General features: G+C 28.3%; 4 protein-coding genes across 7 annotated transcripts; 2 read left to right on the forward strand and 2 right to left on the reverse strand.

Moving 5' to 3' along the window:
- The first annotated feature begins 359 nt into the window (after window positions 1-359).
- LOC116431995 (uncharacterized) lies at window positions 360-5,063 on the forward strand. Its single transcript, XM_031988221.2, has 7 exons — window positions 360-800; window positions 914-1,083; window positions 1,193-1,402; window positions 1,510-1,886; window positions 1,968-2,327; window positions 2,447-3,241; window positions 3,353-5,063. The coding sequence occupies exons 1-7, from the start codon at window positions 676-678 to the stop codon at window positions 4,109-4,111; spliced, it is 2,796 nt and encodes a 931-aa protein (XP_031844081.1). The 5' UTR covers window positions 360-675; the 3' UTR covers window positions 4,112-5,063.
- A 3,225-nt stretch (window positions 5,064-8,288) lies between these two features.
- Window positions 8,289-11,403, reverse strand: LSm1 (U6 snRNA-associated Sm-like protein LSm1). The gene is made up of 5 exons (XM_031988166.2): window positions 10,976-11,403; window positions 10,427-10,618; window positions 9,417-10,338; window positions 8,950-9,134; window positions 8,289-8,874 (listed from the first exon to the last, which is right to left on the reverse strand). Exons 3-5 carry the CDS (start codon window positions 9,460-9,462, stop codon window positions 8,701-8,703), a joined length of 405 nt encoding a protein of 134 aa, XP_031844026.1. The 5' UTR covers window positions 9,463-10,338; window positions 10,427-10,618; window positions 10,976-11,403; the 3' UTR covers window positions 8,289-8,700.
- A 61-nt stretch (window positions 11,404-11,464) lies between these two features.
- Window positions 11,465-14,788, forward strand: l(3)neo43 (cytochrome c oxidase assembly protein COX16 homolog l(3)neo43). 3 transcript variants are annotated; one of them, XR_012998066.1, is made up of 5 exons: window positions 11,465-12,009; window positions 12,100-12,214; window positions 12,432-12,552; window positions 14,228-14,540; window positions 14,637-14,788. XR_012998066.1 is itself a non-coding variant. In XM_031988169.2 (4 exons), exons 2-4 carry the CDS (start codon window positions 11,909-11,911, stop codon window positions 12,516-12,518), a joined length of 303 nt encoding a protein of 100 aa, XP_031844029.1. In that variant the 5' UTR covers window positions 11,465-11,722; window positions 11,816-11,908; the 3' UTR covers window positions 12,519-12,622. The 3 variants fall into 3 exon arrangements, 2 of the variants coding, with proteins under 2 accessions (XP_031844029.1, XP_031844030.1); XM_031988169.2 differs by lacking the exons at window positions 14,228-14,540; window positions 14,637-14,788 and having other exon boundaries at window positions 11,465-11,722; window positions 11,816-12,009; window positions 12,432-12,622; XM_031988170.2 differs by lacking the exons at window positions 14,228-14,540; window positions 14,637-14,788 and having other exon boundaries at window positions 11,465-11,722; window positions 11,819-12,009; window positions 12,432-12,622.
- tos (Exonuclease tos) lies at window positions 12,519-15,963 on the reverse strand. 2 transcript variants are annotated; one of them, XM_031988165.1, is made up of 9 exons: window positions 15,703-15,963; window positions 15,510-15,629; window positions 14,914-15,175; window positions 14,572-14,787; window positions 14,214-14,501; window positions 13,921-14,131; window positions 13,047-13,840; window positions 12,841-12,949; window positions 12,519-12,755 (listed from the first exon to the last, which is right to left on the reverse strand). In XM_031988165.1, the coding sequence occupies exons 1-9, from the start codon at window positions 15,861-15,863 to the stop codon at window positions 12,745-12,747; spliced, it is 2,172 nt and encodes a 723-aa protein (XP_031844025.1). In that variant the 5' UTR covers window positions 15,864-15,963; the 3' UTR covers window positions 12,519-12,744. The 2 variants fall into 2 exon arrangements, with proteins under 2 accessions (XP_031844025.1, XP_031844023.1); XM_031988163.2 differs by having other exon boundaries at window positions 12,519-12,949.
- Between the last annotated feature and the right edge of the window lie 306 nt (window positions 15,964-16,269).

Raw genomic sequence — 16,269 nt, forward strand, 5'->3', positions numbered from 1 at the left:
TTATTATTAAATCAGTGCACATATGTATGGAAATTTATGTTTTATGAACATTTACAGAACAAATTATCCTTAATATCTTTATAAATATTTATAAATGTAAGTAAATATATTCTGAAATGTGTAAAGATATTTAGTTACATATTTGAGATAACGAAAATGGATTTTAAATAAATAAAATTATATACACTTCTCAAATACAGTTTTCTATTTTCTTCAGTTATCTCTTCAGTTTCTTCATTTATAAACTTTGTGTCATATTGAAGAATTTGTGGAAATTACTACTTAAATACATGTATCTAGTTATCTAAAGTGTAACTAAAGTATAAGAACCGTTACCTTACCTAGTTAGAGTTTACGTACTATGTCGACTATATATTCTGTGATTTGTAATACCCGTTAATATTTGGTGGTAAATATCAATTGGATTGGTTGAATGATCATGTTGTTCAAATATGAATGAATGTCATAAAATGTGTTTCGTAGATTGACGTATTATTTTAATTACTTTATACAAAATGAAGTATACTTGTGACTGCATGAACGTAACAATTATAATAGAAAAATTGTTCAGACAAAGCGAAAATAACCGCCGTTAATAAAACGGTAACGAGCCTGCGTGTGAAATTCAAATATGTCAGAACGTGTTTAAATTGTCGTTACCGTGTAATATAGACAATGGAAGATTTCAATGACAATGTAGATGGTAAATTGGCTTTTAGAATGCGAAAAGTCAATCCAGAACAGTTTCATACTCTTGTCAAAATGCATTTGTCTTTTGAATTGGATCTCAATACAGAAGAGTAAGTTGATAATTTCCATTAAAACAAGTGTTTACATAATATTAGTTTATAATTCGAGTAATTTTCTATAAAACCAAATTTTTCAATTATAAAATTAATTCTTAATTATATAGCAATGATTGTATCAATGAAAAGGCAAAATTAAAAAAATGGGGTATTTTGAGCTTCGCAAAGAAGCCTAAGTCAACAATTAATTTACAAAAAGGTATAGAAGGTGCTAGTTTGTCTGAAGATGGAATTAATCAAGTGAAACAATTAATAGAGTATTTATCCCAGGAACAAAGTAAGAGTACATTATATCAATTTGTACAAACTTGCGAGATTATTAACTTTATAATATTTAAAAAAAAAACTGTTCTATATATTAATCATATTTTCCAATGATTTTAAAGATATTATACAAGAGGGTATATTTCGTCGTACTGGTAAATTAACAAGACAACAAGACTTAAAGATGACAATGTATCAAGGCGTTTCTTTAAATCTCAATGATGGTCAATACAGTGTTCATGACTGTGCATCTGTATTAAAAGGATTTTTAGCAGAGTTGCCAGAACCTTTGTTGTCAGATTTGCATTATCCTGCACATTGCCAAATTGCTGGTAAAATATTTATAACATTAAATAATTACATACCTTTTATTCTTAATACCATGTGTACTATTTTCTATTATTGCTTTTAAAGTTAAGTTATATATTTCATGTTTTAGAATTATATGGTTCTGACATGAGCAACAATGATGCAAGGTTATTAAGATCTCTTCAGTTGCTTTTGTTACTTTTACCCCGTATGAATAGAGTATTACTCAAATATGTTTTAACGTTACTTAATAAGACAGCTAGTTTTGAATGTAATAATAAAATGAATTGTGATACACTTGCAACGCTTTTCACTCCACATTTGATGTGCCCAAGAAAACTGTCACCGGAAGCTTTACATATTAATTCTCAGAATTTATCATGCTTAGTTGCCTTTATGATTAAAAAAGGAGTTGATTTATTTGAAATTCCACCAAAACTAGCTACAGACATTAGAGCATACTGGGTAGAACAAGAAAGGAAATTGTTGAGTCCTAAAAACACAGATGTGAGTAATTCTTTCTGAATTAACTAATCATACTTAACGTTTTCAAGTACTTGTAATATATTTTATTATGTATCATTCCAGCTAAATGAATCTATACCAGATACAACAGGTACAGCTCATACTGTATTTAGTTTTGTAGATCATAAATTAACAGCAAAAGCAAATTCTACTCAAGATACCCAAGCAGCTTTAGCTCAACTTTATGCTCATATACAAGCAATGCCAGAGTCAGCTAAAAAACGTAGACTAGTAAAACAATTTAACAAAGAGAACGGTCAAGGTACACCAAGACAAGTTAAAAATATCAGGACTAAGAGTCTTGGAGACTCAATCAAGAAACATATTTTTCAGAAAAAGCTCTTGGGGCATAAAAAATTTATTGATTTTAATATAGGTTGCAATATTACTAGATCTAGTAGCGAAGAAAATATGTTATCATCGGTAAGATATAAGATAATATTTTCTACAATTAATGTTAATCTCTTTTTTAACAGCATGGTTACAGTTACAATCACATTTCTTAATTAACATATTTTATTTGCACACTTATGCATATATAGAATCTAGAAAAGTCAATGCTTGACACGAAAGTTCTGTTTAGTAAATCAGATGATGAACTTAGCATGGAAAACTGTGATACAAATAATGACAGTAGTCTTCTACATACAAAACATATTAGTAATAGTACTGGTAGTCTTAATACTCCTACATTGAGAAATTACAAAGACAAAAGAAAGGCTATGTTAATGAGATTCGCAGATATAAAAGAAGAAAAACCAGATGAAAAGTATTATGATTGGAGTTTAAATAATTCATCTAAAAGAGATAAAGAAAGTTCTGATATAAATGATTCCATATTTTCCAATATTGACGATGGAAGTATTTCTTTGCACGAAGAACGATTTAAAACTGGGAATTCAAAACACGATAGCGATACTGTATCTAATATCATGAGATTGTCTAGGCAACTCAGTGAACCACCGGATATGTATTCTTCTCAGAATACTTTATATGAAACGAGAGAAAATGAATTAGTAAGACAAAGTTCAGAACCTACATTGTCAATGTCTAAAACAGCTAACGTAGATATGATTTCTTCTAAGTGTTTTGAAGACAACAAGAAACCACTGGTACAATCAAAAATGGAATTAAACTCTGATAGTGCATGTGTTCATTTATCTCCTATAGTCAAAAATAGACTTTGGAATGTATATGTGACTCATACATCGACACCATCAAATCTACTACGTAAAAGTTTAGTCACTAATGATTATATGTTAACTCCTATTACTAACAATGATAAAAGCATGAGTCCAATTACACAAAGTGCTACTAAAATGACAAAAGCTATGCAGGTATGTATGTGCTATTATCTTTAATAATAAAAAAATTAATAATTTTTAGTTATTTTTAAAAGCAAAAAATACTGCCATAAAGATTAAAATAATTTTCCATTATAATTGTAGGAAACAATGATGACACCACGGTCCAGAAAACCAGTAATGATGGTTTCAGGCTCAAACCTCTGTAACCTTGCCAATGTTAATAATAGTTGGAGTCAAAATGTGTCTAACAGCGTACGTGGTTCGAATCTCGATATGGTTGGACCAATAAACTGTATTTCAATTTTGGAGGAATCTCATAGACCTAATAGTATAGGCAGTGAAATTATTTATGGAGAAAGCATCGATTTAGAAGATAAAGAAAATTTTGACAAAGAAGCACAAGAGAAACAGAAGTTTATTACATCCATTGGTGATGACTGTTGCGCAGTTACTCAACAAAGTACAATGTCTATAACGAGTACGTTTAGAGAGTATTTGCTGTCTAGAAGTGTTTTAACTGCTAGTCCCGTTGATCTCAGTTTCACTTCACGTACAGGAGATTTTGAACAATCAGAGTCCGACTTAAATATTTTAAACGAAGATGGTTTTTCTGACAGTTTACTTTGCTGCTTAAATGGAAATACGCCGGAATCTGATACTTCTGGTATTGCATCTGGAAGCACTAATAGTGCAAGTAATTCCTCAGAAAAAAATGATGAAATTAAAAGTTCACCAAGAAAACGTGCAACAAGTTTGCAACGTAATGATTCGAAACGATCAGTGAAGGAAAGCAGAACAGTGAAAACTGTACGAGGGCAAGGTTTTAAGCACAAACAACTAAGCGAATCAACGCTAAAACCGATAAAAGTAAAAGACACGTTTCAAGAAACTTCGTTTTGATGTAAAAAATCTCACGCTCAAAGCAGAAATCAAAATCAACGTATTTTAACACTAGAGTGTTAATGATACGTTATATTTTGTATCAGTGTGCAAAAATATACCTTTCTTTATGTTACTAATATGTTTTACATAGTAAAAATAATATTGACAATAATTAATAATATTATCAAAACCTACAATACTGATAGGTTTATTTATCAATGGCATTTAAAATAACAAATTCTAAAGTATAAGCAAACATATAAATTTCTGTCAACATTTTTTTTTGCGCGTTCATTTACCATGAACAAAAAAATGTAATGTGATCATGTGATACACAGAAATTCATAATATTTAAATAGCAACTGTTTTGCGCTAAAAGTTGATACACTTATTTTATATACTACTTAAAAGTTTATATATGTATATTTTGTTAAATTATTAATCCCTAAATACATTTTTTTTGTATAAGAATAACGTATGAACATTTCTTTTGCATATAGCAAAGGTGTTGAACTGGGAGCTCGCGAATTTTGTAGGGTTTTTCCTTCGCGGAGAATTACTCTCTCACAAACGTTTCATAAAACTGTTCACGTACACGGTTTCAGGCATTCGTAGGGTAGAGATAGTAGTTGGGGAACCACTGATTGGAGTCACTAGTTTGAGGATAGACTGACACCTCTGCTCTAAAAGATTAATCCAGGACTCTTAAGGGAAGGTTCTTTAAACTCACAAACCGAAGACTTTAAATAAAAAGTTCTGAAGTTAATAATATCGCTAAATGACTCTTAGCAAATGAACCTATGATCCCTTTGTCATATTTATTAACTGTATAATATAATATTTATTAACTATTTTAAACCATGTCTGTTTGCTATAATGGACTTTAATAAAGTGAATAACCGTTGTTAACAACCACATATTTAATTTATAAAATTGATAATCTCCGTTCGGCTAAAGAAGGTTTCTTCTTTATCATGACAAGCCATCACATACCTTCATATACAATACACAGATGAGGAAACTCTATCTTCAAATGTGTACATAATTATTAACTCTTCATTATTAAAATATTGTAATTTGTTAACATTTTTTTACCTAACTAATGCATTAGTACCGAAAACACATAATTTCCTGACTTGAACGAACAATAATTGTATAATATCTATTATCTGTTCAGTTTAATATTGAAGCAAATAACAATAAGAATATCAGCAAGTCTAGTTACGTTACGAATATTTCATTGGTGCGTTTTGTACCGGACAGAACCGAATCTATTCGTAATAAGCTTAACCAAAAGCCCTTCATGACTTTTATTGTATCTCTAAACAAACTGATACAGTTGATGCTTACACTTTTAATAATACATTTTAAAGTATATAAGTACGTCCTTATATTTATTTCATGGATTAATTACTGTTTTAGCAAAATATTAAATGAAAACAATTATGTTTAAAGTTTAAACATCTTCTTTCAGTTTATATTCTAACATCGCATTATATTTCTAAAAATATTACGTGTTTTGCTGTGTTCGTTAAAATTTTAAATTGAACAAACAATACACGTTAAGGGCGTCTAAAAAGCCACTTGATAATTTAACGCGCATTGTCCCCACTACTTTTTGCACTTAACGAGTTAGTGGCAGTTAAAGTATAAAAACTTCAGTGTAAATCGATGTAATTACAACAAAAGTATGAAATGAATTAAAAAGAATTACCAACTTAATTAAATAAATTTAATGAAAATTATGTGGGTAAATCTGGAAGAACTTAAACACAATTAAAAACATATTAAACAAAAGAAAACAAAAAGTTATTTTGTATAATACTATAAAAACAACAACAATCATGCCAGGTAGCAAGAGAAATATGTTGACTTTGAAACAACGGCTAGAAATTTTGAAACGCTTAGAGGAAGGTGCAACTGCGAAACAAGTTTCTTCTTTCTATAACTTACATGTAGCCACTGTCCGCAAGATTAAATACAATGCTATACAATTACGTCGTTATGCAGAGCAAGCAGGATCTTCTAATAAAATAAGAATGCGAAGACCAATGAATGAAGAATTAGAAGGTCGGCTGTATACTTGGTTTTTAGAAAGAAGAACAATGGGTGATCATATTAGCAATCGATTACTTCGTAAAGAAGCAACAAACATAAACAAAGAATTAGGGGGTCCAATAACATTTAGAGCAAGTGAAGGCTGGTTATCTAGATTCAAAATTCGTTATAGGATTAATAATACACATACTCATGAAGATACAAATGATGAAGCAGCAGCTTCAACATTTTTAGATGATTTAAAAAATATTATATATGAGCAAGACATTGATCTTGATAATCTTTATAATATGGATGAGACAGGATTGGCATGGAAATCTCTTCCTAAAAAAACATTGGATCATCTTAATGGAAAAAAAGTTGATGGTAAATTATTGAAAAAATACCGCTTCACAATGGGAATCTGTTCTAATGCTAGTGGCACTCATAAACTTCCTTTACTAATAATTAATAAGTATGCATCGCCAAGAGCACTGAAAAATTGCAAAGATCATCTACCAGTTGTCTTCAAATCTCAAACAAATGCTTGTATGAATAAAAAGCTGTTTTTGGATTGGTATGAAAATGATTTTAAAACATCGGTTAAGAAACATCAATTAGAGAATGGTACGTGTGGTCCAGTACTTTTAATTGTGGATGATTCTAAAGTTCATAGTTTACCACCAGAAGTTTTACAGGATGAAAGGTTTAACGTTATCTTTTTACCACCAAATACATCATCACTTATCCAACCTATGAATCAGGGCATAATTGAAAATATAAAAAGTAGTTTTCGACATAAGATGTTACAATTAATTTTGAGTTGTCCTGGTGGGATTCATCAATTTTTTATAGAATACAATTTAAAAGAAGGTATCGAACTTCTAAATCAAACATGGATGAGTATTACGCCTTGTGTTATTAAAAATGCATGGAACAAACTGTTGCAACAAGTTCCTGAAAATGATTCACTATCCAATGTAAATAATATAGAGCAATTAAATAATTGTAAATTACAAGAAAGCATTCAAGCAATAATGGGTGGAAATATTGCTCTCAGCGAAGTGGAAGAGTGGTTGTCCACATGTGCAGAAATGGAAGATGAAACTGTTGAAGTTAACGAAGAAAATATTAAAGAGGAAGACAGCTCTGAGCTTTCACTTAAAAGTGATTCATTCTTGGATAAGGAAAATGTGGAGACAATGTTCGAACAATTAATTCTTTGGTCTAAGAACGAACCAAAACATATTCGATTGCAAGTGCAGTATTTAAAAAATTTTCATTATAAAAATTAACCAGTATTCTACTAATATAGAAAAGTAAGCTTTTTCCAGGATTATCTTTTTATCATTGAAAACAGTTTACTGTTTTGTTTGGCAAGAATAATTATGAATAATATTATTCATAAGATGTATGAATCAATCTTTCTAAATCAATAATATAAAATAGTGTGAAAAATCTGGCAAGTTAATTAAAATTATTATTATTTTATCATAATATAAAAATTATGAAAATTTCATTCTTCATATTTTGTTACAGTTGCTGAACATAAGCAGTCAAAGAAGGTTTGCTTTTATGCTTGTTTTTATCTATTATTGTACATAGAGATATTTATAAACTTTAAAAAAAGGTATTTTGTTTTAATAAAAATGAAACATATTTTTCATAAATATTTTAACTTCCATTACTGTCATTTCAAAATAAACTTACACAGTAAAAAACTTTTATCTTTATAAGTTACAGATAGCAATTTGTTGTATAATAAGATATATTTAATTTTTTATTTCTTAGAAATGAAATTAGTAAATAATGTTTCGTGTACATATATTATTTTATTTAGTTTCTACACTAAAATATAAAAACAAATATTTTAATTTATGAAATTTCAATAGTCCTTTTGTATAAATTAAATATGAAGTATATAGGTAATGGAATATATTACTAAATACTGCATGCAATATTTTTTTATATCAATTCAATATTTTGTTAATACTTATGTGATTCATATGTATTCCTAATTTAAAGTGTAAAAGGATTACTAAGAAAGAATTATTTACACGAGAATTAGTGTACAAAATCAATTACAAAAAAAAATATATAATTACTATAAATTTATAAATGTTGTTAGTACATTTACTTATGTTTTTAACAAAAACAAAAATATGTATTAGTTGCAATAGATTTCTATTTAAATATAATATTTGTGTACAGCAGGAAAGTTACAAGACTATTAAAAATATGATACAATTATAGTGCAAGTGTTTTGCACACTCAATACAAAGTTATGATAAAACTAAAACTGTATAAATTCTCATTATTCATATTAACAGTTGTTACTTTAATGCTATATGCATTGTTATATGTTTTATCATAATAGTTTGATGAAAAAATTAAAACATATTAGTAATAATTACTTCTATCTTCACAATCATACAATATACTTATACTTTGTAAGCTGTTATCATTGTATACTTTCAAACAGAAAGCGATGTATAACATGTATCATAGCTTTCAGAACTATGCGAAGGGGTGGATGACAAAGTAGCTGTAGTTAAAGATGCAGATGTAGGTCAAAACATATCATCGTGAGCCATATCTGGAATATACGACAAACCTCGTTCTTTTAATGCTTTGTTTACAAGTCGCTTTTGATCTTGTTTTAATTCCTGTTCTCGTCTCTGTGCATCTAAAATGTCATCTACGGATACTTCAGTTAGAGGTAAATCCTTTTCTTTTTCCCTATCCTATAATAAAATTCCATTGCTCCAATAAATATATATCTCTTTTTTAACATTAAAGAAGGTAAATATAAACATTACTATTTCTCCTAGAAGTACTACATTTTCTCCTCTCACAATAAAAATTCCTCTTGGAATATCTCCATATTCTTTACCAACATGAATTCTTTCAATTGTACGATGCAACACTATATTAGCAAATTGGTCAACACTTCGAAGATAACCAATCAAGGTCCTACCATCTCTTAGTAAAACCATAAGTTTCTCTAAAACAAAATAATGAATATATTACTTAGGATGGTTAAATAAATAAATTCTTTTAAACTTTTTATATACTCATATTAAAAAACATAAGACTTATATTATCATTTGCTTTGTTAAAAGTAAAATTCTTTCTTTTGTTACATTATCTGTTTATTCTTTAATAACTAGTATTTTTTACTTGAACATAAGTAAATTGAGATTTCTAATTTAATATTTTTAATGGATGTACTATACAAACATACCGGCATAACCTAAAAATTGACACTCATAAAGCAAATACGTACTGTCCAATTCTTCTAGAAGAGACGCTGTTCCTGGCAAAATATTCATTTTGCAGTTTTCCGCAGAAATAGTATCCAGAATGAAGCAGGTAAAAATGTTTTATATTAACTTAACCTGTCTCGAAATTTATAATTAAAATCATCCCGTTTGTTTGATAATTATGTCAACTATTTTAGTTTATTAAGTATTAATAACTCATTGAGGGCAACGATAATATTATGAAAATTAAAGTACTGAAGGTACAAATTTTATTATTTTAACATTTCTTGTGAAGTAGATGTAAGTACACGAATTGATGAACTGTTACTGAAGATTTATTGGTTAGGTATATATGAATTATAATCAATTTGAAACATAAAACGAATACACAATATTTGAATTATACTTTTCTATAATTTCGTTTGTAATGGTGTTACAATATTATTAATATTTTATGACACATAAAATAAAAAAATAATAAGTGAAGAATTTTTAAGAAATATATCAATCATATAAGAGTGATATGAATTTTAATAATAAAAAATCTGACAAATCTTTAAATTATAATTAATCTGTAATCAAATAAATAATCCATAAATTCTATAGTAGTGAAAATTTTGATAACTCGAAAGCTTTAAACGCTAGAAATAAATCGTGTACTTTCATGAAAGGTGTAATATTGCTTCACCAATTGGAAACTTCATATACATGGTAATTAAATATAGAGAGCGTTATATTGATACTTGAGTAAAGGAGTCTTACTCCCCTTATACTAGTAACTCGAAAACAGCATTCTCCCACTACTTCTATTCAAGGAGCTGTCTGAGACCACAGACGAGGTATAGGATAGACGTTACATACAACGTAAAATTATATTACACGCTCTCGGGGGTACCTTTACCATATTCATGTCATATCGACTAAGGCTGGTTTTGCATGGCAGCGCTATAAGCAATAGAAATTAGAATCATAAATATTGAACACAGCTTAAAATACGTACAATCTGTGCATATATATGTATTTTTCTGTCTACCTGAATCGAACGGTCAACTACTGAACTATTTATGTACTGTCCTCAGATGATATCTTTTCACTCTCCGTCGAACTGAAGAGGTAAGTGCGGCAAGGGGACACGGAGCGCAGTTTGACAAAGTCGGAGAATGAGTATAATGAGAAGAAGTAAGACGGACACAGTTCTCCGAGCATCGAAGGACAAGACGCAAGACTTCAAAACGATGCCGCACAAAATATAAACATGCAATACAGGAAATATCAATTTCATTAATTTCAATCTTACTTTCTTAAATGTAGTGCCAATGAATTGTTGAGATTGTTGCGATTAAAATAAGTTCAAACACAATGTAAATCGGATTTTTAAATTGGTTATATTTGCTTATCTCACGGACGTTCTCATGTATAAAGAATTCAATTTAGTGGTAGCAAAAGTTTGTCGCGATTATCTCTCAGACTAAATGCCAGCGGAATTTTTTTCAAAGGAAACAGTTGTTCAAAATATGCAATTCTTGCAATATTTGATGATTTTATTAAAATTGGTTACTATGTAGATGTACTGAGATTTTACCTTTTTCTATTATCAATTATTACACTTTACAGTAAACAATAACATAAAATTTGATCAGAATTTGTCACTCCTTATGAAATAAAAGAGCAAGAGGTTAAGTTAATTCGTAAATACAAATGGGTCTCTCGCAGCAACATCCTCTTAGTGAACATAGAAACCATCATTATCATCGATAGAGTAATTCCGATGATTCTTGATTGGGTTCGGATTAACTGCGTTCCAGATAAAATATGCCGAGCAGTTATTCTTTAGTATAGTCGACTTCGGTACTTAATAAATTTCGATCATTTTGCTTGATGTAGTTTTCCTATTGACCGTTATCTAAGAGTAGTGAGCAGAACAAAACCTCTGATTTTTTACACAGTCGGTAATTCAAAATATGTGACACCAAGTCCTCCAAGCTTGCAATGCTATCCTATACTTCGTCTGTGTCGAGACTGTGTATATGAGCAGTTCTATAGTGTTCAATGAAACAAGTAAAAGTACCTAGATATAGAGTGGATAACTTTTCATGAGGGGAGTGTCACTAGAATGCTCGCGGGCTCCAATGTAGCACCTTTGGTATCCTGTATAGTGTAATGAGTACTTAGATATTTATTTAACTAAATACATGCATTTACTTAGAGTACTTTTATAAATCATTCACATTAAATAAAATTCATTTAAGGAAATCTATAATAGGCTTAGTTACTGTTTCATGTCACGAAAGTATTTAAGTACTATATTCAATATTATAAATAAAAAACGGTACTTCCAAAATGAATATAAATATTTTTATTAATATTGATAAATATATGAGACTAAGAAATATTGTTATCTAAATTAAAATACTATTTCCAGTAGTTCTTGAATTATTTGTACCGAATTTAAAATACATTTATAACCTCACACTTTGTGTTTCGTTTATTGGTATATAACATAATCTTTAATACAATGCTATCACGTTTTGATTCAAAAATATTTCGATATTTTGTACCATTTATGGTACTAGTTGTGGGAGGGTCATTTGCTATACAAGAAATTACAGAAATAAGGTAACGATATTACTATTAATTTTTGTTTTATGATGTAACATCATTAACATAATTGAAATAAAAGATATATAATTAATTTTGATTGCTTAGATACAAATACCGAAGGACGATTTCGTACGACGATGTAAAAAAAGCAACAAAAGCACAAGGTATTGAAATGAAACCATCTGAGAGTTTAGAAAAAATATATGAGGATATGAAGGAGGTAAGTACACTTATTCTAAAACGTTACATCTATACAAATTTAATTTCCATACTTTTTAATAAATTATTATGTTAAGTCATTTATATATTAGTCAAATTATTTTGATAAATATAAGTGTAAATCAAATTGATTTTATTACACATTAACACAGAACATAGACACTTAAATAGTATTTAAATATTCATAATTTAAAAATAATTAACATAATATGTTTCAGAAATTGGATATTGATAATTGGGAAAATATTAGAATACCAAGACCATGGGAAGAGGAAAATAATGTAGAAAATAAAAGCACAAAATAATTTGTTAATTATAAAAAAAAAATTTATTTTGTTTGTGAGTATTATTCTTGATAATGTGTATATATCTTTGCAGAGAATTATAATTGAAACAATATTATCTTATCATTATCACTTATCATTTATAATAAAATAAGAGTCCATTGACATGTATTTGTACTTGTTTAATAATTATTTTATAAGTATAGCACAGCATACGTTTCTCTTATAAAATAATACAAAATATTTTTCACATTAATTCTGCAAGTAAATAATATTTTTATGTAATCTTAATTAACTATTTAAACAACCATAATTGTTGTAAATTATAATATATTATGCTTACCTTTTCTTTTAAATCCATATGTGCTTAATAAACTTTGTCGGCTTTGCATGGAACTTAGTTGTTGATTTTTACGTATACTGTTTGTCGTAGTTGTTTTACTTTTTACAACCTAAAATAAACAATATAATGTGTTATATATTTGTTGTGTAAATTATATTTAAATTATAGAATAGAGATTACATAAGAAATTCTGAGAAGATGCTTACATCAAAACTTGCAGACCTTTTACTTTTATAATGTTTAGTTTTGTTATTTGTATGTGTCGACAATTTTGTGTTAGACCACTGGAATAAATTACTGTTTAAAGTATTTATATCTTCTCGTGGAATTAAAAAGTCCTGATCTTCAAAAGTTTCTGATGTTGTTAAAGAATCAGTAAAAATATGTGATTCATTACTATTTTTGTTTACAACAAATTCATTTATTCGAACGTCCAAATATGATTTTCCTAAATCACAAGTAGAAGGACTACTCGAGTTGTCAACATCATTACATTGATTTGATGTAAACGACGTGTTGCATTCTTCATCAACATCCATAGAATCTGAGTTTGTTTCTATTTCATCAATTGCTATTAATGATTGATGATCAATATTATCAATTTCATCAATTCTTTCAAGTGTTGTATTTTCTTTCTTTCGTAAATTTTCATTTGAATTACTAGATGAACATGATGTATCATCATCTGTTACATTATTGTTACTTTTGACATTTGTTTTAGCAAAGAATTTACTTTCTGTAATAATTTCATCGTTTATAATTGTTCTCCTAATCCGCATTATATTTCTTCCCTTTATGCGACTTTTGGTTTTGGACAAAAGACTTGGAGAAGTTTTATTTGTAGATATCTGCTGAGAAAATGGCACTATTCGTTTAATTAAAACCGGAGATATTTTTTCTACGTCGGAAGCAGATGTGTCCATTTTACTATTGTTTTCTACTTCGTTGTCCTTAGATTTATATATATCTAAAAGTTCTTTTTGATTTAGGTCTATACATTCTGTAAAAAGATTAATGTAGTTATGAAGTTGTTTAATTATCTTATATTAATATTTATATGTATAAAAAAAACTTTTTTACCAATATTATCGTTTTGTTTGGCTAAAACAACCGTTTTTAAGCGATTTGTTTGAAGAATTACTTCTTTATTGGCAGTGTTTGGCCAAGTCATCAGATCCTTACTGTGAGATTTTTCTGTGTCATTCTTTTTCAATTTATACTGTTTTGACCAAATGCTAACATGTTTAGATTGAATTGATTTTCGACTCCAGGCATTATGATTATCTTGACTCTGAAAATTTCCAGTCCAAGTAACAGCATTAAAATATTTTTGTAAATATATAAGTAATATTTATACACATATTAATAGTTACTTTAATTTTGTCAGGATCGAAATTATGAAGCATTTTTAAAGAAAATGGATCACAATTTCCAAAAGCAAGTTGCAATGCTGTATCAGGATCTGTTTCTGTACCAGCATAATAGAGTTGATCTTCTGTCACATCAGGCAAAGGTGGATTTAAGCGAACTTGTTTCCTTTGTAACGGACAAAATACTAATTGATGTTTAAAAGTAATAATTGCCAATATAAATGCATCTCTATATTCCTTTGTAACAACTAATGACTTCATATTCAAATAAGATCCCAATCGAGTTAAAGCCTATAAAAATAATTATAAAATATTATTGAAAATTAGAAGGTACATAAAAATAGAATTTGAGAAGACTTACCCTATGTATATCACAGTCTGTATTTATTGTAATAAATTTTTTTGCCTTATTTAACCCAATTCCAGGAAGGGAAGGTAAATAATCACAGCCTGATAAAATACACATGTTACGAAAACTGTCCATATTAAAGTGCTCTGCACGTAATCCCATAGCAAGATGTAAACGCTCTTGGTCAACTAAAAGGCCATTACCATTTATATCCATTTTAAAAAATACCTGCAATATGAAAAAGATTAATTAAAAGTGAAATTGTTATAAACATGTTGATATTACATTATTTGCAAGTTTAAATGATTTAATAATATATGAAAACACTAAATTTATACATAACAAAATACAAACTTTTGTACAACCAAATAATGTTAAATCACTATCTTCTGTAATAACAAGATCAACTATTCCACTAATATTTAGATATGCTAATTGCGCATCTGCTTCATATGGTGCTACAATGCAATCTACATTTATTTTTTGGCTTTGTTTAATTAATTCTAAAGCCATTTCGTGTGTAACATCTATAGATCTTCGTAACAAATTTCTTCCTTCAGCATGTTGACCCATTTTCATTAACTCAACAGCTTTGCGACGATTTGCTTCTCTGGCTCTGTACAAATGAATGTGACACATAATTTTAAAAGTATTATATTTTATATTCCATCAAACATACTTCTCTGTTTTTATATGATAATATATAAAGGAAAATAACTTTGAATGTACATTTTAAAATTTTCTTCTGCTGAAATGTTAATAAATCTATTCATTAAAACTGATTGCATGCTTTCAATTTATAATTATTTATATTAAATAAATAAAAAAATATATGTATTTTTCCTTTTAATACTTAATTACTATTTGTTGTTATAAATTATGAATAGCAAATAAAAATTTAAATAGTACATTCAGTAAATGTTTCGATAATAAACTTTAATTGGACATACTCTCGTCGTTTTGCTTCAGTTTGTGCTTTAGCAGGCAAATATCGTCCATCGAACACAAGAACTGGTTTAATTTTATGACTAAGTAACATATATATAAATCTCATACAATATTGAACATATCTAAAAACAATGACTATTATACAAAACTTTGTTTCAAATAAACAATGTAGTAAAACAATGACAACATTCTTACGCATCAGTCGGTTGTCCCATTGATAATTTATCAGCACAAGAAAATACTCCTTTATGTAACCAACAATAAGAGTCAATAGCAACAGTTTTACCAGCAAATTCATTAATGTTTGTCCTTTTCGAGGATTTTTCTAAAAAGGGAAGAAGACCGGTAATACCCATATTTGTAAAAGTACGAGCCGCAGGAACATTGAAATCAGTTGTGTTTGATGACTGCCACCGTTATTCACATCGCGCCAAAATACAATCAGAGATTATAACATTACAAGATGTACTATTAATGAAAGTTTCATATAATTTTTATCCAAAAAATGTATAAATATGTTTGATATTTTATATATAAAGATACAATTTAATTCAATATTTGTATTTAATTTTTAAACATATTTTATATTTAAATTATTAAAAATATAAAACGAATTTACTACAAGCGTATTTTCATTATTACCACAGCCTAGGTGTAAGATAGACATTGTGAGCTTATGGAACTCGGTATCATATGTTCTGAATTACCGACTGTGTAAAAAATCAAAGGTTTTGTTCTGCCTTCTACGCCTAAAGAACGGTC

This window comes from Nomia melanderi, chromosome 2 (genome assembly GCF_051020985.1).
Source record: "Nomia melanderi isolate GNS246 chromosome 2, iyNomMela1, whole genome shotgun sequence".
Taxonomy (NCBI): domain Eukaryota; kingdom Metazoa; phylum Arthropoda; class Insecta; order Hymenoptera; family Halictidae; genus Nomia; species Nomia melanderi.